Genomic DNA, 16,512 nt, shown 5'->3' with positions numbered 1-16,512 from the left:
CTGTGTATGGAGGTTCTTTGTTTCCACCTCCACCTGGCCAAAATACCTCATTGACTTCAGCAAACCCTCCACCTCCTCCTCCCCAGGGTAATATGGCTATTCCGCCTCCTCCACCACCTCCTCCAGGCAATGTCCCTGTCCCACCTCCTCCACCTTCCATTCAGGGCAAGATGGTTGTTCCTCCTCCTCCTCCTAGCTCTGCCTACAGTGGGTCTTCACTACCTCCAGCCCCACCTCCACCTCCACAAAATGCCTCCATGGTGCCACCGCCGCCTCCTCCTCCTCCTAATACTGGAAGAAAATGTATTCCACCACCTCCTCCTCCACCTCCCCCATTTTAAATGTTGATTTTCAGTGTTATTTTGACACTGACTTGACATTTGACATTTGATGAGATAAGATTTTTTTAATGCTTTTTCATTAAATAATATTAACATTTTCTTAAGTGTTTATGGTATGAAACATTTAAAGACAATAATGTTTTGTATAAAGCATATTAAAGTATGTATGTAATATCAGACATGTTTTATTCTTTTTATGATGTACTCACATAAATTGAAGGAAAACATCTAAATGCTTTAGTGTGCGGTTAAAAATTAAAATAGTTATTCTTTAATGGATTGATACTTAATTTTCAAAGCTGTCATTGTCAATGTAACTTTTATGGAAACAAAACAAAACAGGTACTGCAGTGCAGATGGCAGCACCGATTTCTTATATTTTGTCAGTGTTGAGTGTTTTTGAAACTGAAGTGTATTCGGTGTTCAGTAACATTCGCATAAATCGCATTCATTATGATGGAAGTTATGACGTATATCATAGTCTTTCCGTGTTCTATATTTGACATCATAGGAGTTCAATGATACATATAGTATAGTTTGCCTGACATTGCGTAACGTAAGATCTATGCTGTATCTCAAACCAAGTGTGCTGCCTTCCTAAACATTATTTTTGGGAATCATATTCACACTCCGAGTCCGAGTCAGCTGATATTCCTCAGGGGCCGCATGGCGGCTCAGACAATGGAGTACACATAGCTGTATAAAAATCTCTGTACGTTGTTTGTGTTACTACATATGTTTATGCACTTAAATACATAATTGCTTAAATCTAATTGTTTAAATGCATGAATGATTTGATAGAAATGGGCGTCCGTTTTAATAATCTTAATTAAAATATTCAATCAAACGCTACAGTGATCACAAACGACAGGGATTGATCAGTCTTGACCAACGCTGAGAAAAGTAACACGTAGCCTAGTATGTGACAACGTCGTCTCGTCTCTTTCAGCAGCAGTATGGACAATCATTTTATATCTGAATAATAATTCTGAGAAACTTTAAGCGGCATTGATTAAATACGCTGTTGAGAGCGAAACTTGCAGAATAGGCCTATAGTGCAACAGTCAGGAAGTAAACATCCCATTCTTTTTCTCCACTGGATAAATGATTGTTCAGTTGTTCAATTCAGTTATTCAATATGTCTTTTTTTTAATAATCTTGTTTAACACTGTCATTTTATTTCTGAATTAACTATTATGCAGACTCAGACAACAAGTTCCGGGCCGTCAAAGCCCCGCGCATTCCAAGGCCTCGTGCATTAGAATCGACGTTCTATCCGTTTATTTGATTTCTGTGGTTTGAGGCACAGCTGGACTGATACTCTGACAGCTCTGTACAGTAACAGCCAAAGACACTCAAGACACTCAAGAGGCATTGGTAAAGCCTCCTAGTAATAAAGTTAACAGGATACTTTCATAACTTGTTTTGATGAGAAAAGTGCATTAAACTTAGATCTCATTTGCATGCTGAATGTATAATGCAGCTGTATAAATCATGTTTGTCTTTTGTAGTTTTGCTGCAACATGGTGCTGAGCCAAAGATCCGAAACACTGATGGAAGGACAGCGCTTGACCTGGCTGAACCCTCCACCAAAGCTGTGCTGACCGGTGAGCTCTCGAACCCGGAAAAATGGAAGTCAGAAGCTGCAGTTTCACAATACATGAATTACACTTACGAATAACAGTAAATAATAATTTTTTCTTGCGCTTGAAATGCGATTTACACCTTTAAATCGAAACCAAGCTTCTCTTGCGCATGCAAATTTAATTTACGCTTACAGTCTTATGACCACTTCCACAAATATTACCCTGTGTATGCAAATCTTTTTGACGTCATTCTACCTTCATACCTCAGACTTGGGTACACGCTGGCTTCTCTGGTAGTGTTTGGAATCAAGATCCAGTTCTAATCCAGAACTGGTCTGCAGTCTCAGGGCTAGCAACATTCAAGCGTTTTAAACCTTTAAGCACATGAAGAGGCTAAAGAGAATTCAATTCAGTTCTTGCATGTATTGCGTGTGTTTAAGTATTCTCGTAAACACAGTCAGTTATGTCTTAAGTGAATGTAAACAGTGGAGAAAGAAATCGCGTGTGCATCATTATATTGGATCCATGTATTGGGTCTTAAAGGGGCAGTGGCCTATAAATAGCTGCTGTTCCATAAGCGCCACCTGCTGTCAGAGAGTGACATTTACATCTCATCCAGCTCATCTGCTGTTTCTGTTTCGTTCAGATTTTTTACGTAGTATAGTTTAACAAAGCTAAAGTCAGACCATTCTGTTTTTGCTTCAGATTTCGAAATTATGCAATCTAATTACAATCTGAATAACATGTATTTAGCATCTTTGTTTGGATTGTGATTAAAATGCAGTGGTCGCCTCTGATTTTAAATGGAAAGAGCACAGGCAAAGCAGTTTGTTTATATGAAGAGATTTATTTTATTTGTATTATTTATTTATTTGTTGTCCTATGTAGTTGCCGCACATCCTTTTGAAACACTTGCTTCTGATTCCCATAATTCCCATTTCCATTTTCTCTATTTGTTTATAAGGCTAGTAATTGTCAATTTACTCCAGGCTGACATGTTCTCCTGGTGACTTTGCTTTTCATTTAGGCTCAAATAAGATTTCCATTTATGATAATATACTTCATTCTTTCTTAAATCTAGGTGACTATAGAAAAGATGAACTACTCGAGAGCGCAAGGTAATAACAATTTAAGCTCAGTACTGTTCAGGAGACCTGAGGAGAGATGAAAATTGCTGACGTGCCTCGCATTGTTCCTTTAATTGACTTGCTGCTCAATGCTTTTATACAGCAGTGGAAATTAAGAAAAACTGATGACCCTCCTCACACCATTAAATGTGAACTGTCATGCTAGTGATGGAAGGAAGGTGATTTATTGAATTAAATATGCTAATGTTATCTCCATACCTGTTTGACAGTGCGATTGTTAATGTATAACTTTCACATAAAACACATAATGTAGCCTGGCATTTACAGTTTTTCTCAATTGCTTTGGCACATTTTTCGAAACACAAGCCATATGCAATTAGTTGTTGTGCAAACTGCAGACAATTGTACTTACTGTTTGCACACATGTGCCAAAGCATTTGCAATTTGCTCAAATCAATAAGAAATTCCAATCTGATGTGAACAAGAAGCTAATTGTTCAGAGATCTGAACTTATTGTTTTGGGAAAAAAAAGTTTCATTCGAGAATTGAGCCAAAGCAATTGAGAAAAACTGTAATGTGTAATCGGTCCAGGTTCTGCATGCATCTTCATTTGAATAAATAGTTTGCATATGTGTTTCTGAATGGATTGTTGGTTTCAGTCCACGCCTCTGCATCTGGCCGCGGGTTATAACCGTGTGCAGACAGTGCAGCTGTTGCTGCAGCATGGAGCCGACGTGCACGCTAAAGACAAAGGGTACGATGTTTGTCTCTAGTGTGCCTTAAAGTGCAGTTTCAGTTAAGCTCTATGCTGTCAGTTAGCACAGAAATAGTTTGTAATAAATCATACAAAGCACTCACAATGGACGTCTACGGGTCAAGATGCACTGTAGGCATAACTCCAGCACATGCTTGTGCGTGTATCGTGCAAATGTAGATGCAAGCTGTAGATTATTTTGTTTCTTCATCAGAACAGATTTGGAGAAATAGCATTACATCACTTACTCACCAATGGATCCTCTGCAGTGAATGGGTGCTGTCAGAATGAGAGTCCAAACAGCTGATAAAAACATCACAGTAATCCACAAGTAATCCACACCACTCCAGTCCATCAATAAATGTCTTGTGAGGTGAAAAGCAGCATGTTTGTAAGAAAGAAATCCATCATTAAGGTGTTTTAACTTTAAACCATCACTTCTGGACAAAGTAGTCCATAATCCATAATAACGCTTCCTCCAGTGAAAAAAGTCCTCTTACATCAAAATCCACCAAATTTTTTTAGAACTGTTTTGGCTTGTAAATGGTGCTTGGTCTGTGCATATTTCTCTCCTGATTTGGACAAGACAACTTTTTCATTGGAGAAAGCGTTATTATGGGATTAGAGAATTCATATTTTATCCAGAATCAACAGTTAAAAATGTCTTGATGGATTTGTTTCTTAAAAACATGCAGTTTTTTCACTTCACAAGATGTTAATTGATTGTCTGGAGTGGTGTGGATTATTGTGATGTTTTTATCAGCTGTTTGGACTCTCATTCTGACGGCACCCAGTCACTATCCATCCATTGGTAAGCAAGTGATGCTACATTTCTCCAAATCTGATCCCATGAAGAAACAAACTCATCAACATCTTGGATGGCCCGAGGGTGAGTACATTTTCAGCAAATATTCACTTTTAGGTTCCTATTCCTTTAATATCGGTGCATCCGTAGATGAAAAATTGATGTAACTTGGTAAAGATGAGGTTAGTATTTAATTTGATTATACTAGTCTCATGTTAACATGTATAATTAGGACTATGCTTTCCAAACCATGTGTATTATCTCCTTGACTTTGCTGTAAACACAATTTTTGTTTGTTCTTGCAATCTGAGGAATGTGTCGAAATTACTTACTTAACTTTGAACCCAAGCATTCATATAAAGGCAGTCAAAAGTCAAAAATCTTTTTTTCATTATTGTACTCACAAAACCTTGTCTTATTCTTGGTCTTGTGTTAACAGTGATCTTGTGCCTCTTCATAACGCCTGTTCATACGGTCACTATGAGGTAGCTGAGTTGCTTGTAAAGGTAGGTCTATTTAATGTTATTCACACTTTTTGTGTCTGCTTTCTTGTTCTGAATTTGTTGGTTTTAGCTGAAGTGGTAACTAGACTCCATCTGTTCATCTTTACGCAGCATGGTGCCTGTGTCAACGCTATGGACCTGTGGCAGTTCACACCTTTGAATATATTACATATTCTCTCATGAAACAGACATTATTCAATGAAATAGACAAAAAAATGTTTTAAGAGTACAGCCACAAATTTATTGTTAGATACTGTAAATAAAATACAGTGAAATTAATTATTAAAATAAACTACAGAAATCTTAAATAAATAGTGAAACATTAAAATAAGTTCCAGAAATAGTATTGTCTTATTTAGTTACTACTGTAATTAGTATAAGAATCTCTTGAATTCTATAAGAAACACAAGTAAAGCTCATGTCTTTTGCTACATAGTGGTCTGGTTCCCATGCACAACGCCTGTTCCTATGGGCATTATGAGGTGGCTGAGCTCCTTGTTCTTCATGGTGCTGTGGTTAACGTGGCCGACCTGTGGAAGTTCACCCCACTGCATGAGGGGGCCGCCAAGGGCAAATATGAGATCTGCAAACTGCTGCTTCAGGTATTGAAAAACTCTGATTGAAATCCACTGTTCAGTCTTTGAACTGAATCATTTGAATCATTTCCACTATCAATGGCAGCAAACTTTGTTTAGCGCTAACCAAGTACTTCCTTGACACAGCATGGTGCCGACCCAACCAAAAAGAACCGTGATGGAAACACCCCTTTGGATTTGGTGAAGGACGGAGACACAGACATTCAGGATCTGCTCAGGGGTGACGCAGCACTGCTGCACGCCGCCAAGAAAGGCTGCGTAGCTTGCGTTAAAAAGCTCTGCACTCCAGACAACGTGAACTGTCGAGACACGCAGGGACAGCATTCCACCCCGCTGCACCTGGCAGGTAGGTGTGGATCAGACTATGATGCTTTCACTTACTACTGTATACAAGACAGAGTAGTGTTGTCATGATACCAAAATTTTGACTTCGATACGATACCTGACTAAAATATCTCGATACAACTACTGAACCGATACTATGATAAAACCAACAGGAACCGAATGATTCACATGGAGCTTATAGTTATTTTAGCTATTAAAAAATAAATGCTTTTTTTACTACTGTATACAAGACACAGTAGTGTTGTCATGATACCAAAATTTTGACTTCGATACGATACCTGACTAAAATATCTCGATACTACTACTGAACCGATACTATGATAAAACCAACAGGAACCGAATGATTCACATGGAGCTTATAGTTATTAAAAAATAAATGCTTTTTGAGCATTTCATCCCCCTTTAAAAAATAAAATAAAAATCACATGCCAGTACCACTCCACAGGACTATGGTGAGCAGCTACCAAGCCCTACAGGATGTATAGATCTTTGCAACATTGGTTAGTTAGCTAATTGACCTCAATTGCATATATCGTGCAACACTAATACACAGTGAATATGACATAGCAAGCCAATAAGAATCAGTGCACCAGGGTCGAAATCAAGGATGTACGACTGGTTTTTAAGTGCAAAAAAGGAGACCCTTTTAAACACTCTAGCTTTGTAAGGCCTACTACATTTGCATTTCTGGATTGGTTTTACAGCTAAGTGCAAATAGTCAAAATAAATAGCTTAGTCTATGAAAATGGTCAACAAAATGTTGCTCATTTATCTAGTCAGTATCTATCTAGTTATCTAGCATTTGGTTTGTTTCAGTCTGCGCTTTTCATTAATTTTGCGTGGAACTGTAAAGGGAAGAGAAGCAGGAAGTGCATTTGAAAATGTGTTAAAATGAGTGTTGTCTAATGATTAATCGCGATTAATCGCATCCAAAATCAAAGTTTTTGTTTGCATAATATGTGTGTTCTGTGTATATTTATTATGTATATATAAATACACACACATACTATATTTATTTTGAAAATATTTACATGTCTATATTTATATTCATATAATTTATATTATATATAAATATATTTAATATATAAACAACATATTTTTCTGAAATATATACATGCATGTGTGTGTATTTATATATACATAAAAATATAGACAGTACAGATACATATATTATGTAAACAAAAACTTTTATTTTGGATGTGATTAATCGCGATTAATCATTTGACAGCACTAGTAAAACTATTTAGTAACTCCAGCATGTTTTTCAGTTTGTGAAAATTTACTTTTTTTTTATTAAATAAATGTAATTGATACTTTAGATTTGACCCTGTTTTTAGCAATTTCATGGACCCCTGGGATCCCAGACCCCATTTTGAAAACCTCTTGTCTAATGGACATTAATACTAACAGCCTCTATTTTTACTATATGCATATTTAACATTTCTGTGCAAAGCCCTAAAGGAAATCATATAGGCTTCTTTTAACCAAGTTTAATATGAATAAATTGAATTAACTAAACTGTGTGTGTCAGGCTGACACTGTACATAACATGAACAAAATTTCAACATTTCGTGATCATGTCAGTCCTATTCTAAAGGCTCAAGTGTTCAAATAAAGAGTAAAATACCTGAAATATGGAAGAACAAAAATTAAAGAGGATATTTTCACGATGGTGGTGTTTGATTTATGTGTATGATTAGCTGCCTATAACAATCTGGAGGTGGCTGAATATCTGCTGCAACACGGGGCAGAGGTGAACTCGCAAGATAAAGGTGGACTCATTCCTCTAAACAACGCTGCGTCTTACGGGGTGAGTGCTGCTCAATTAAAGCTACATATATACATGACAAAAAAACAAGTCTTACTCAAAAAAAATTAATTGTTTTCTAAAACAGAGGTGTTTGTTTTAAAGTAATCTTTATTTTTGGTTGCTTTTGAAAACTTTGGTTGGGTGTAAAGTCATGACCAAAATGTCAAATTTGATGCAAATGTTGGTTCATATTGGTATTTGTTGAATTTCATTGACTTTTCTAAAAAAAATTATAATAATTATTATTTTTTAATTAAATGGTATATATATTGTTATAGAAAATTATTCATTTATTTTATCAGGGTTTCCGCAGGTCCTTAAATGGTTCAAGAAAGACTTAATTATGAATTCAAGAGGTCTTGAATTTGGGGACAGAGACAAGAATTGCAATATAGCTTAACAAAGGCTATGATTTCATTTAATAAAAATATGAGAGCCGCACGTTTCAAAGTCAGGTGCAGCTTTGTGTACTGCTGTTACCAGGGAAACCGCTATATTTCTGTCGTTCCGAGTCCTACCGTGCTCATATGGTATTGATTTTTATTTGTGCAGGTCTTAAAAAGTCTTAAATTTTATTTAAAAAATCCTGCAGATACCCTGTTTATACAACAGTTAGTTCTTCTGGTCTGCTATTTTGATTGGTCAAGCTACATTACAATAGTTTAGAATTGCACACACACACACACACACACACATGTAAAATATAACAGGCAATATTTATACAATGAGGTGATAATGTGGCCATGACACAAAGCAAGCATTATTGATCAATTATTCCATGAATACCATACTATCTCTTTAGCCGTGTATGCATGCCAACAGCTTGCTTGTTTGAAATAAGCTGTTCTCATGTACAAATGTTTTCTTATTTGCATTTTTTTCTGAACTCACACTCTATATGCTTGAGATATGACAGACATTCAAATAAGTGTGTACTTAAATGCAACAGTCAGTTTGAGAGCCCTGCGGGCTTGTCTGTCTCAAGAAGTTGTTGTCAGTTACATCAGGACTTTCTGACATTGCACTGTCTGTCTCTCTAGGCGGACGATGTCCGAGCTCTCCTCACGGCAGCCATGCCCTCCTCAGCGCTGCCGGCGTGCTATAAACCCCAGGTTATCAGCGTCTCGGCCTCTGGGGCGGTGGTGCCGTCGATTCTCAACTCGAGCCCCACACCGCTCTCTTCAAACTCCAGTATGGATGGCCAGTCTGATACCTTCCCTGAGCTGAGCACTCTTCTACCGCCTTCTGCAGCTGAAGGGACCATAGGCATAGAGACGATAGAGGAGGGTGGGTTTATGCAACATTAGTGTAGTCTTGCTTATAGGAAACATTTGGTGACTGCTGAAAGTTTTCTTTAACCTGATGTTTTTTCAGGTCTAGCTATAGAGTTGAGTATCAGCCAGTTCCTTCACAACCTGCAATTGGTGCATTTGCTGGAGATCTTTGACAGAGAACAGGTACTTCTGTTTCAATGCTCATCACAGTTGAGTCTGAGTTGAGACAGAGCTGAATATAAGACCATGCATATATGGTCTTAGACTTAGACTCAGACTAGAGCACTTCTTTATTATCCTGCAGCCAGATTTGGGAAAGCTACTTTGAAACTTTTATCTCACTAATCTAAAAGCTACTCATAATTTGTAGTATAACTACAGTAAAGATACTCTTTTGAAAAAATACAGTACAAAAAGTAGGTAACTTAAGTGCAGTTAGTAATAATATTGCATGTTTATTTGTTGGAAATGGACATGTAGATACAGATCAAATTAACTTTTAACAACAGTGTTGAGCAAAAACCAAATTTTTATAGGGAAAATGTTAAATATTCTACTCTATAGTATCATACTGAACTGACCGACAGCTTCAGTGATTATAAAAGGAGCGCACTTTACTTGCTTTCTTTTTGATTTTCATGAGACTTTGTGAACTTCATACTTCAGTACAAAATGTGTCAAACTTTGACAAAAATTGATTTCTTGGTGATTTGATATTTTGTAATAGGAATAGAATTTCATAATATCTAAATATAAATCCAAAAGCAAAACGTGTGAAAAAATATACATTAGGGAATGGAAAAGGCTAATAAGCCAATAAGTGCTCCTCTGCCACCATCTACTGGTCATTATGGTAATTTCATGACTTATATATACAGGTGCATCTCAATAAATTAGAATGTCGGAAAAGTTCATTTATTTCAGTAATTCAACTCAAATTGTGAAACTCATGTATTAAATAAATTCAGTGCACACAGACTGAAGTAGTTTAAGTCTTTGGTTCTTTTAATTGTGATGATTTTGGCTCACATTTAACAAAAACCCACCAATTCACTATCTCAACAAATTAGAATACTTCATAAGACCAATAAAAAAACATTTTTAGTGAATTGTTGGCCTTCTGGAAAGTATGTTCATTTACTGTACATGTACTCAATACTTGGTAGGGGCTCCTTTTGCTTTAATTACTGCCTCAATTCGGCGTGGCATGGAGGTGATCAGTTTGTGGCACTGCTGAGGTGGTATGGAAGCCCAGGTTTATTTGACAGTGGCCTTCAGCTCATCTGCATTTTTTGGTCTCTTGTTTCTCATTTTCCTCTTGACAATACCCCATAGATTCTCTATGGGGTTCAGGTCTGGTGAGTTTGCTGGCCAGTCAAGCACACCAACACCATGGTCATTTAACCAACTTTTGGTGCTTTTGGCATAAATGTGAGCCAAAATCATCACAATTAAAAGAACCAAAGACTTAAACTACTTCAGTCTGTGTGCACTGAATTTATTTAATACACAAGTTTCACAATTTGAGTTGAATTACTGAAATAGATGAACTTTTCCACGACATTCTAATTTATTGAGATGCACCTGTATATATAAAGTGTTTGTATGCCACGTGTTTGTTTTCCTACATCTTTTAGTTTTACAAATTGGGATAGTCTTTGATGTATGAACAAATGCGTTTGGTCATCACATTAAAAATAATATTTAAAGGGGACATAACACACACAGTTTCGGCCAATCTCATGTTAATTTTGAGTACCTATAAAATAGTATTGCATCCTTCATATCTCCGAAGAGTCTTTAGTTTTATCATATTTATAAAAGACAGATACAGCTGTACCGCTTCTCTCCGAAAACAGCCAAGCTCCTTTCCGCCTGTGGGTCTGACTCGTGACTGGGATCGTTTATCTCTGGGACTGCTCCATCTTTCAGTATCAAATTATCTGTAAATCCAGCGTCGAACTGGGTCTTGTTTTATAAAACATTCGTCACCGAAATGACGGGAACAAACAAACACACGTGTGCAACCCCGTTGCTGTCCCGGAAAATCCAACTGCATCAACTGTTCCCTTAACGCTGGGTTCTTTGGGAAGCTGAACAAGGTTATCTTTCCCTCACATCCAAAAACACACTTCTTTGAAGACATTCAAAGTCCTGTGCAGCGCTGCCGACGACTTCCGTAACCCGAAAGAAGCACGTTCATGGGCTGCTCTTGCTCTCGCTCTGGTTGCTGTGTACGTGCTCTTCTGTGAGAAGTGCCCATACAAGGAATTCATTCCGCCCTTCATGACGTCATGAAGGGCCATACTTGAAAAAACTTTCTGAAACTTATTAGAACCCGGAAGGAATGTATTTGACATACGTTCAGCTCGTTTTTTGAAACTTTGGCCATGTTTAGCATGAGAATCCAACTCTTTAACGGTGTTGCATTAAAAAGTGCATGAAATTAGATTTTTTTTGTCTTGTCTGCTCTAGAGACATGATATAACAGTTTTATTCAAACTGTAATCAAGCATAATCAAGCAGTGGATACAATTGTATTTATTTATTTTTTATCTCTTGTGCACGGAAATACAATTTCTCATATATATTTTCTTTTTATCAGCATGTCCCTTTAGGGGCTACATATTCATATGACAGCATCTTACTGTGATCTTAGTGTAAAACTCTACATTGCGCTAGCCTTATCCATTTCATTTTAGAAGGCTTTATGTGTCTTCACACATGCTAATAGTGGGGTACTAATGCAGTGTTTCCCAACCGGGTTGCCGTCTGTCGAGAGCAGGGGTGCCGTGTAAAACATCCTTTTTTAATATTTTTAAATTGCTAAAATGTTCAAAAAAAGCATCTATTATATAATATCCATTTCTGATGTCGCCAATAATTAGAGATGCACCGAAATTCCGGCTGCCGAAAATTAGTTCACCGCTCACGTTTCACTTTCACGTGGTGTGACGCTCTGCGTATTATCCCGCTCTATGCATGCGCGCTACGCTCGCTCCACTCATATACCGTTCATGCTCATCGAAACAGCAAAGTCCACTCAAAAATCGAGCCGACAGGAAACATCTATGTAGTACAGTATTGTTTCTGTTTGCAATAGCCCTACTGTAACAAGGTGTGGTATATGTGCAACTCTGGTAACGCTGCCCTGTCATTCATTGATCTGCTAACCGCTATGTTATGCTCACGTGTTCTGATAATAATAGCTTTCTAGGACTAAACATTATTTGGATAATTGGCTAAAAAAAAATCATAATTTTAAATATCTTAACCCAAATTGCAATACATCTAGGTGCTCTGATATGTACGGTTTAAGATGATAACTAATGACCCTTTCCATGCATTTAGCTAGTACTGATGTCAAGGCTACAGGGTGGAAGTCTTCTAATTTTTTTGCTCCCACTATTTTAGGAATGGGCTGCATAAATGTAAATTTACACGTATTAGGCACAATCTGAGAGTTGAATATAAACTGAAATAATTTTGTTAAAGGGTCATGTCAGTTTTTATTAAAATCGCCTAATATGTGGAAATTGTGTGTGTGTGGGTGTATTAGAGCTGTGCAATATGGACTGAATAATCACATTTCTATTCTTTTAATGGATATTGTGATTTTGTTTGTGATTTTGGTCATTGTTTTCTCTTGTTCACACATTACATTCAAGACCATATTTCAGAGTAAAATAAAATAGAATGAACTGCTTGATAAATAAAACTGTCATGTCTCTAGAACAGATGAGATACAGAGAAATCCATTAATATTACAAGACAAAAAACTAAATTTTTAATTGTTTTAATTTGTAAAGTTTTAAGTGTCGGTACAAGTTTGTAGTATTGCTGAATAATCAAATGTAAAAATAAAATGGTGCATAATCTTTGTTGTACGAATTAAATCTACACTTGTTTTTATTGAAGCTACTGAAGTTATTCAGTCAAAAGCAGTGAGAGATTTTCTCCTTTTCTTTGGTTGTTTGATGAACATTAGGCACACAGACAGACAGCAGCTTTATTAGGCTGCTGTCAAGACCTAATCCAATATCCTTACACACGTCTGATTTTCTCCTTACTGTTTACATTTATTAAATAAGATGCAAACAAATGTGTTTTACTTGAAATACTCTCTATGATGGGCATGTTTGAAAATCTTGTGTGTATTTGACCATTTTAGTGAAAGAAGCTTGTGAAAGAAAGCTCAATTCGGCACTCTGACCTCACAGATGGCTTTATGTGCACAATTTTCATGGCTTATTGCATTTAATAACTCTTTTTAGCATCAAGCATGTCCCTCTTTTGATTTTCTCATTCATACATGTTTCTTTACCAGTCTAACGTAAATTACTTTGAGCAGTCCTGTGCTGGGCAGATATGATTTCATACTGCGATATAAACGATATAGCAAACCATGACTGTCCTAAACACAACAGCCTTAACCCTTTAACTTTCAACCTTAAAAGTGTTTTTTTTTTTTTTATTCTTATTATTGGACATAAAGTATGACATCAATCTGTTTTTTTTTGTCAAAATGTATGTTTTTTATCTAAACTATATAAAACTCTACCGTAAGGTAGAGTGTGCAATAGTTTACATGTGCAGTAATGTTTCGTGGTCTTTTTTCAATAATAAACATATCTGTAACATTGACAGTAAGTCGTAGATACCTTCCATAATTATAAGGGTCCACATGAAATTAAATTGATTCAAAAGGGGTGTTTAGAAATAAATAATATGCATACTTTATATTGGTATATTGTAGTTATAATAGTATATAGCATCATAGTATAATCCAAGCCATTTTCAATGATTTTAATTTTTGATAAATTTAGCTAATTTCAGTAAATTCAGCAACTAAAAACATTTCACATAACAGGGCCACAACAGGAATATGTCAAGCTTTGTAAAATATCTTAGCCCTTTTTAGGATAAACTGATTCACAAGAATGAATCAATTAACCATTTAGGATGTATCAATTCGCTAGAATGAATCAGATTTTCCTGTACAACTTGTTGCATCTTAGACGTAAATATTTGTAATCTACTAATCTTTATTTAATTTCCCCCAAAGATGTTTAGCGGGCTGACTGAAATGTTGAGATGTACTAGAGGAACACGCTGTAAAGTAATCACTGATCAGTGCGAGTAATACATTAGTCATGTGCCTAGAGGTGCCTAGGGAGTCTGTGTCATTAGATAACTCTGGACGTCCTGGTGGAAATGGGCCACAAAGAGCTGAAGGAGATCGGCATCAACGCTTACGGTCACAGACACAAGATCATCAAAGGAGTGGAGAGACTTATTAGTGGACCTCAGAGTAAGAGCTGCTTCTCCTTTCATCCAGAAGAGTTCATTTGAGAGAATCCTTAATTAGATACAGGGTTTAAGAATCACTTTGATCTTGTTTCCTCTAAGATCTCTGCTTAACATTGGATGTTTTTTCTCAGGACAAGCTGCTTTTATTGAAGGGGTCATATTATACTTTTCTTAAAGTTTATTTATTTATCCCGAGGTCTACTTACGATGGAAGGCCGTTTCTGCCACTGAATAAAAAATGTAAAAAAGGTAATTGCGACTTTTTCTCAGAATTCTGACTTTTTTTTTCTCAGAACTGTGTGATATAAACTCACAGTTCTGAGTGCACTTGCGAGAAAAAAAGTCAGAATTGCGAGATTTAAACTCGCAATTCTGAGAAAAAAGTCATGTGAGATATAGATGTGAGACTCACAATTCTGACCTGAGATATGAACTCGCAATTCCGAGTTATAAAGTCCAATGCTGATGAAAAATAGTATTTTCTCACAATTGCGAGTTTATATCTCACAATTCTGACTTTCTAACTCGCAATTGCGTGTGTATATTTCGCAATATTGACTTTTTTCTCAGAATTGCACGTTTAAATGTCAATTCAGATTTTTTTTTCACAATTGCGAGTTTATATCACTGCAAGATGTAAACTTGCAATTGAGAGAAAAAAAAGTCAGAATTGTGAGATAAAAAGTCGCAATTACCTTTTTTTCATTTTTTTATTCAGTGGCAGAATTGGCCTTCCATAACTTATAATGTTAAACAATGTTAAAAAAAATAAATTTAACACCAAAAGTGATTAACTTTAATTTTCCACCCTCTCTCTTAGCATTCGAGTTAAATGTGATGTTTTTTTTATCCTGCACATTTAAAGCTTCTTACGCCGCATGCATTTTTTTTAGCTAATATTAATGTATGTGATTTAATTGCAGTTAGTTCAATTAATTAATTGGTATATCATGTCGATGAAAATTGATTGACAGCTCATATTACAAACTAACTGTACAATACAGTTTTTTTATTCTTGCTTTTGATTTCTCATAAAGTGACCTCTTTAAGGATCAAACTGAAGCTTTTGTTTTGCAGCTTAGTTTGCACTTAAGTGTTTATATCCCCATCACAGGTTTAAACCCTTACTTGACCCTGAACACGACCAACAGTGGAACAATACTGATAGATCTGTCTCCAGACGACAAGGAGTTTCAGTCGGTTGAGGAGGAGGTAGACTTTCTCATTTTAATGATGTTGTGCTGATTCTTTTCATGTTTATCATTTTTCTCCTTGTGCGTCATCTGCCTGAGCCCCTAGAGATTTTGTTAAAAATAATCACAATCTTGTTATCTATAACAGTACCAGGAGAATCCAGTTATGGATGTACATGTTCAAGTGGCTTATGAAGCCATACAGACCAAGTAGCTAATTATTAAAACACCAAGGACTTGTTTCGTGTCTGTTTCGTGTCTCTGAACAGATGCAGAGTACGATAAGGGAGCACAGGGATGGCGGTCATGCGGGTGGGGTTTTCAACAAATACAGCATTGTGAAGGTAAGAGATCTGAATGCCTTACTTCATGTTTAATATTTAATTTTTTCCTATTTTTCCATTTTAGTCGCTTCATTTCCTCACTGCTCCCCTGCCCCTGAAGGTGTCTTTTCACATTGCATTACTTCCAGGGTTTCCAGCAACCTCGAAAAGCACAGAAATGTTAGGGAATTGCTTTTCCTGGACTGGAAAAGTCATGAAAATTAATACAGTTTCATAATACAATACATTTTTGTAGTGAATATGATTTTTTTTAGACATGCATTGTTCTAAAATATTGCCTATTGTTTGTGTGTGTGTGTGTGTGTGTGTGTGTGTGTGTGTGTGTGTGTGTGTGTAGTAAAAGTGTTGTGTTCAATTTGTGAGCGCATCACAATTTTGTTTTTTTCACTGCCATCACTAGCAGTTCACTTAAGGAAAATTACATTCAGAACCTTTATATCCAACTGAAACGAATGCTGATGTCAGACCAAAAACTAGTGTAACAAAGGGCGTTTTTTGGCTGAGATACAACTATTTGAAAAAATCAAAATATTGAGAAAATCTCCTTTAAAGTTGTCCAAATT

General features: G+C 36.3%; 1 protein-coding gene and 1 pseudogene across 1 annotated transcript in view; both read left to right on the top strand.

The window, feature by feature from the left end:
- The window catches only part of LOC107664617 (abl interactor 1-like), a 5,942-nt gene extending 5,447 nt beyond the window's left edge, over positions 1–495 (top strand). The window contains exon 6 of the mRNA XM_016455232.1: positions 1–495. Within this exon, the coding sequence (XP_016310718.1) occupies positions 1–341 (341 nt within the window). The 3' untranslated portion in view covers positions 342–495.
- Positions 496–3,091: 2,596 nt separating this feature from the next.
- Positions 3,092–16,512, top strand: part of LOC107664596 (tankyrase-2-like) — a 16,297-nt pseudogene continuing 2,876 nt past the window's right edge.

Source organism: Sinocyclocheilus anshuiensis, unplaced genomic scaffold, assembly GCF_001515605.1.
Source record: "Sinocyclocheilus anshuiensis isolate Anshui unplaced genomic scaffold, SAMN03320099.WGS_v1.1 scaffold287, whole genome shotgun sequence".
Taxonomy (NCBI): domain Eukaryota; kingdom Metazoa; phylum Chordata; class Actinopteri; order Cypriniformes; family Cyprinidae; genus Sinocyclocheilus; species Sinocyclocheilus anshuiensis.
Note: the sequence above shows the minus strand (reverse complement) of the source record. Positions and strands in the feature narration are given on the sequence as shown.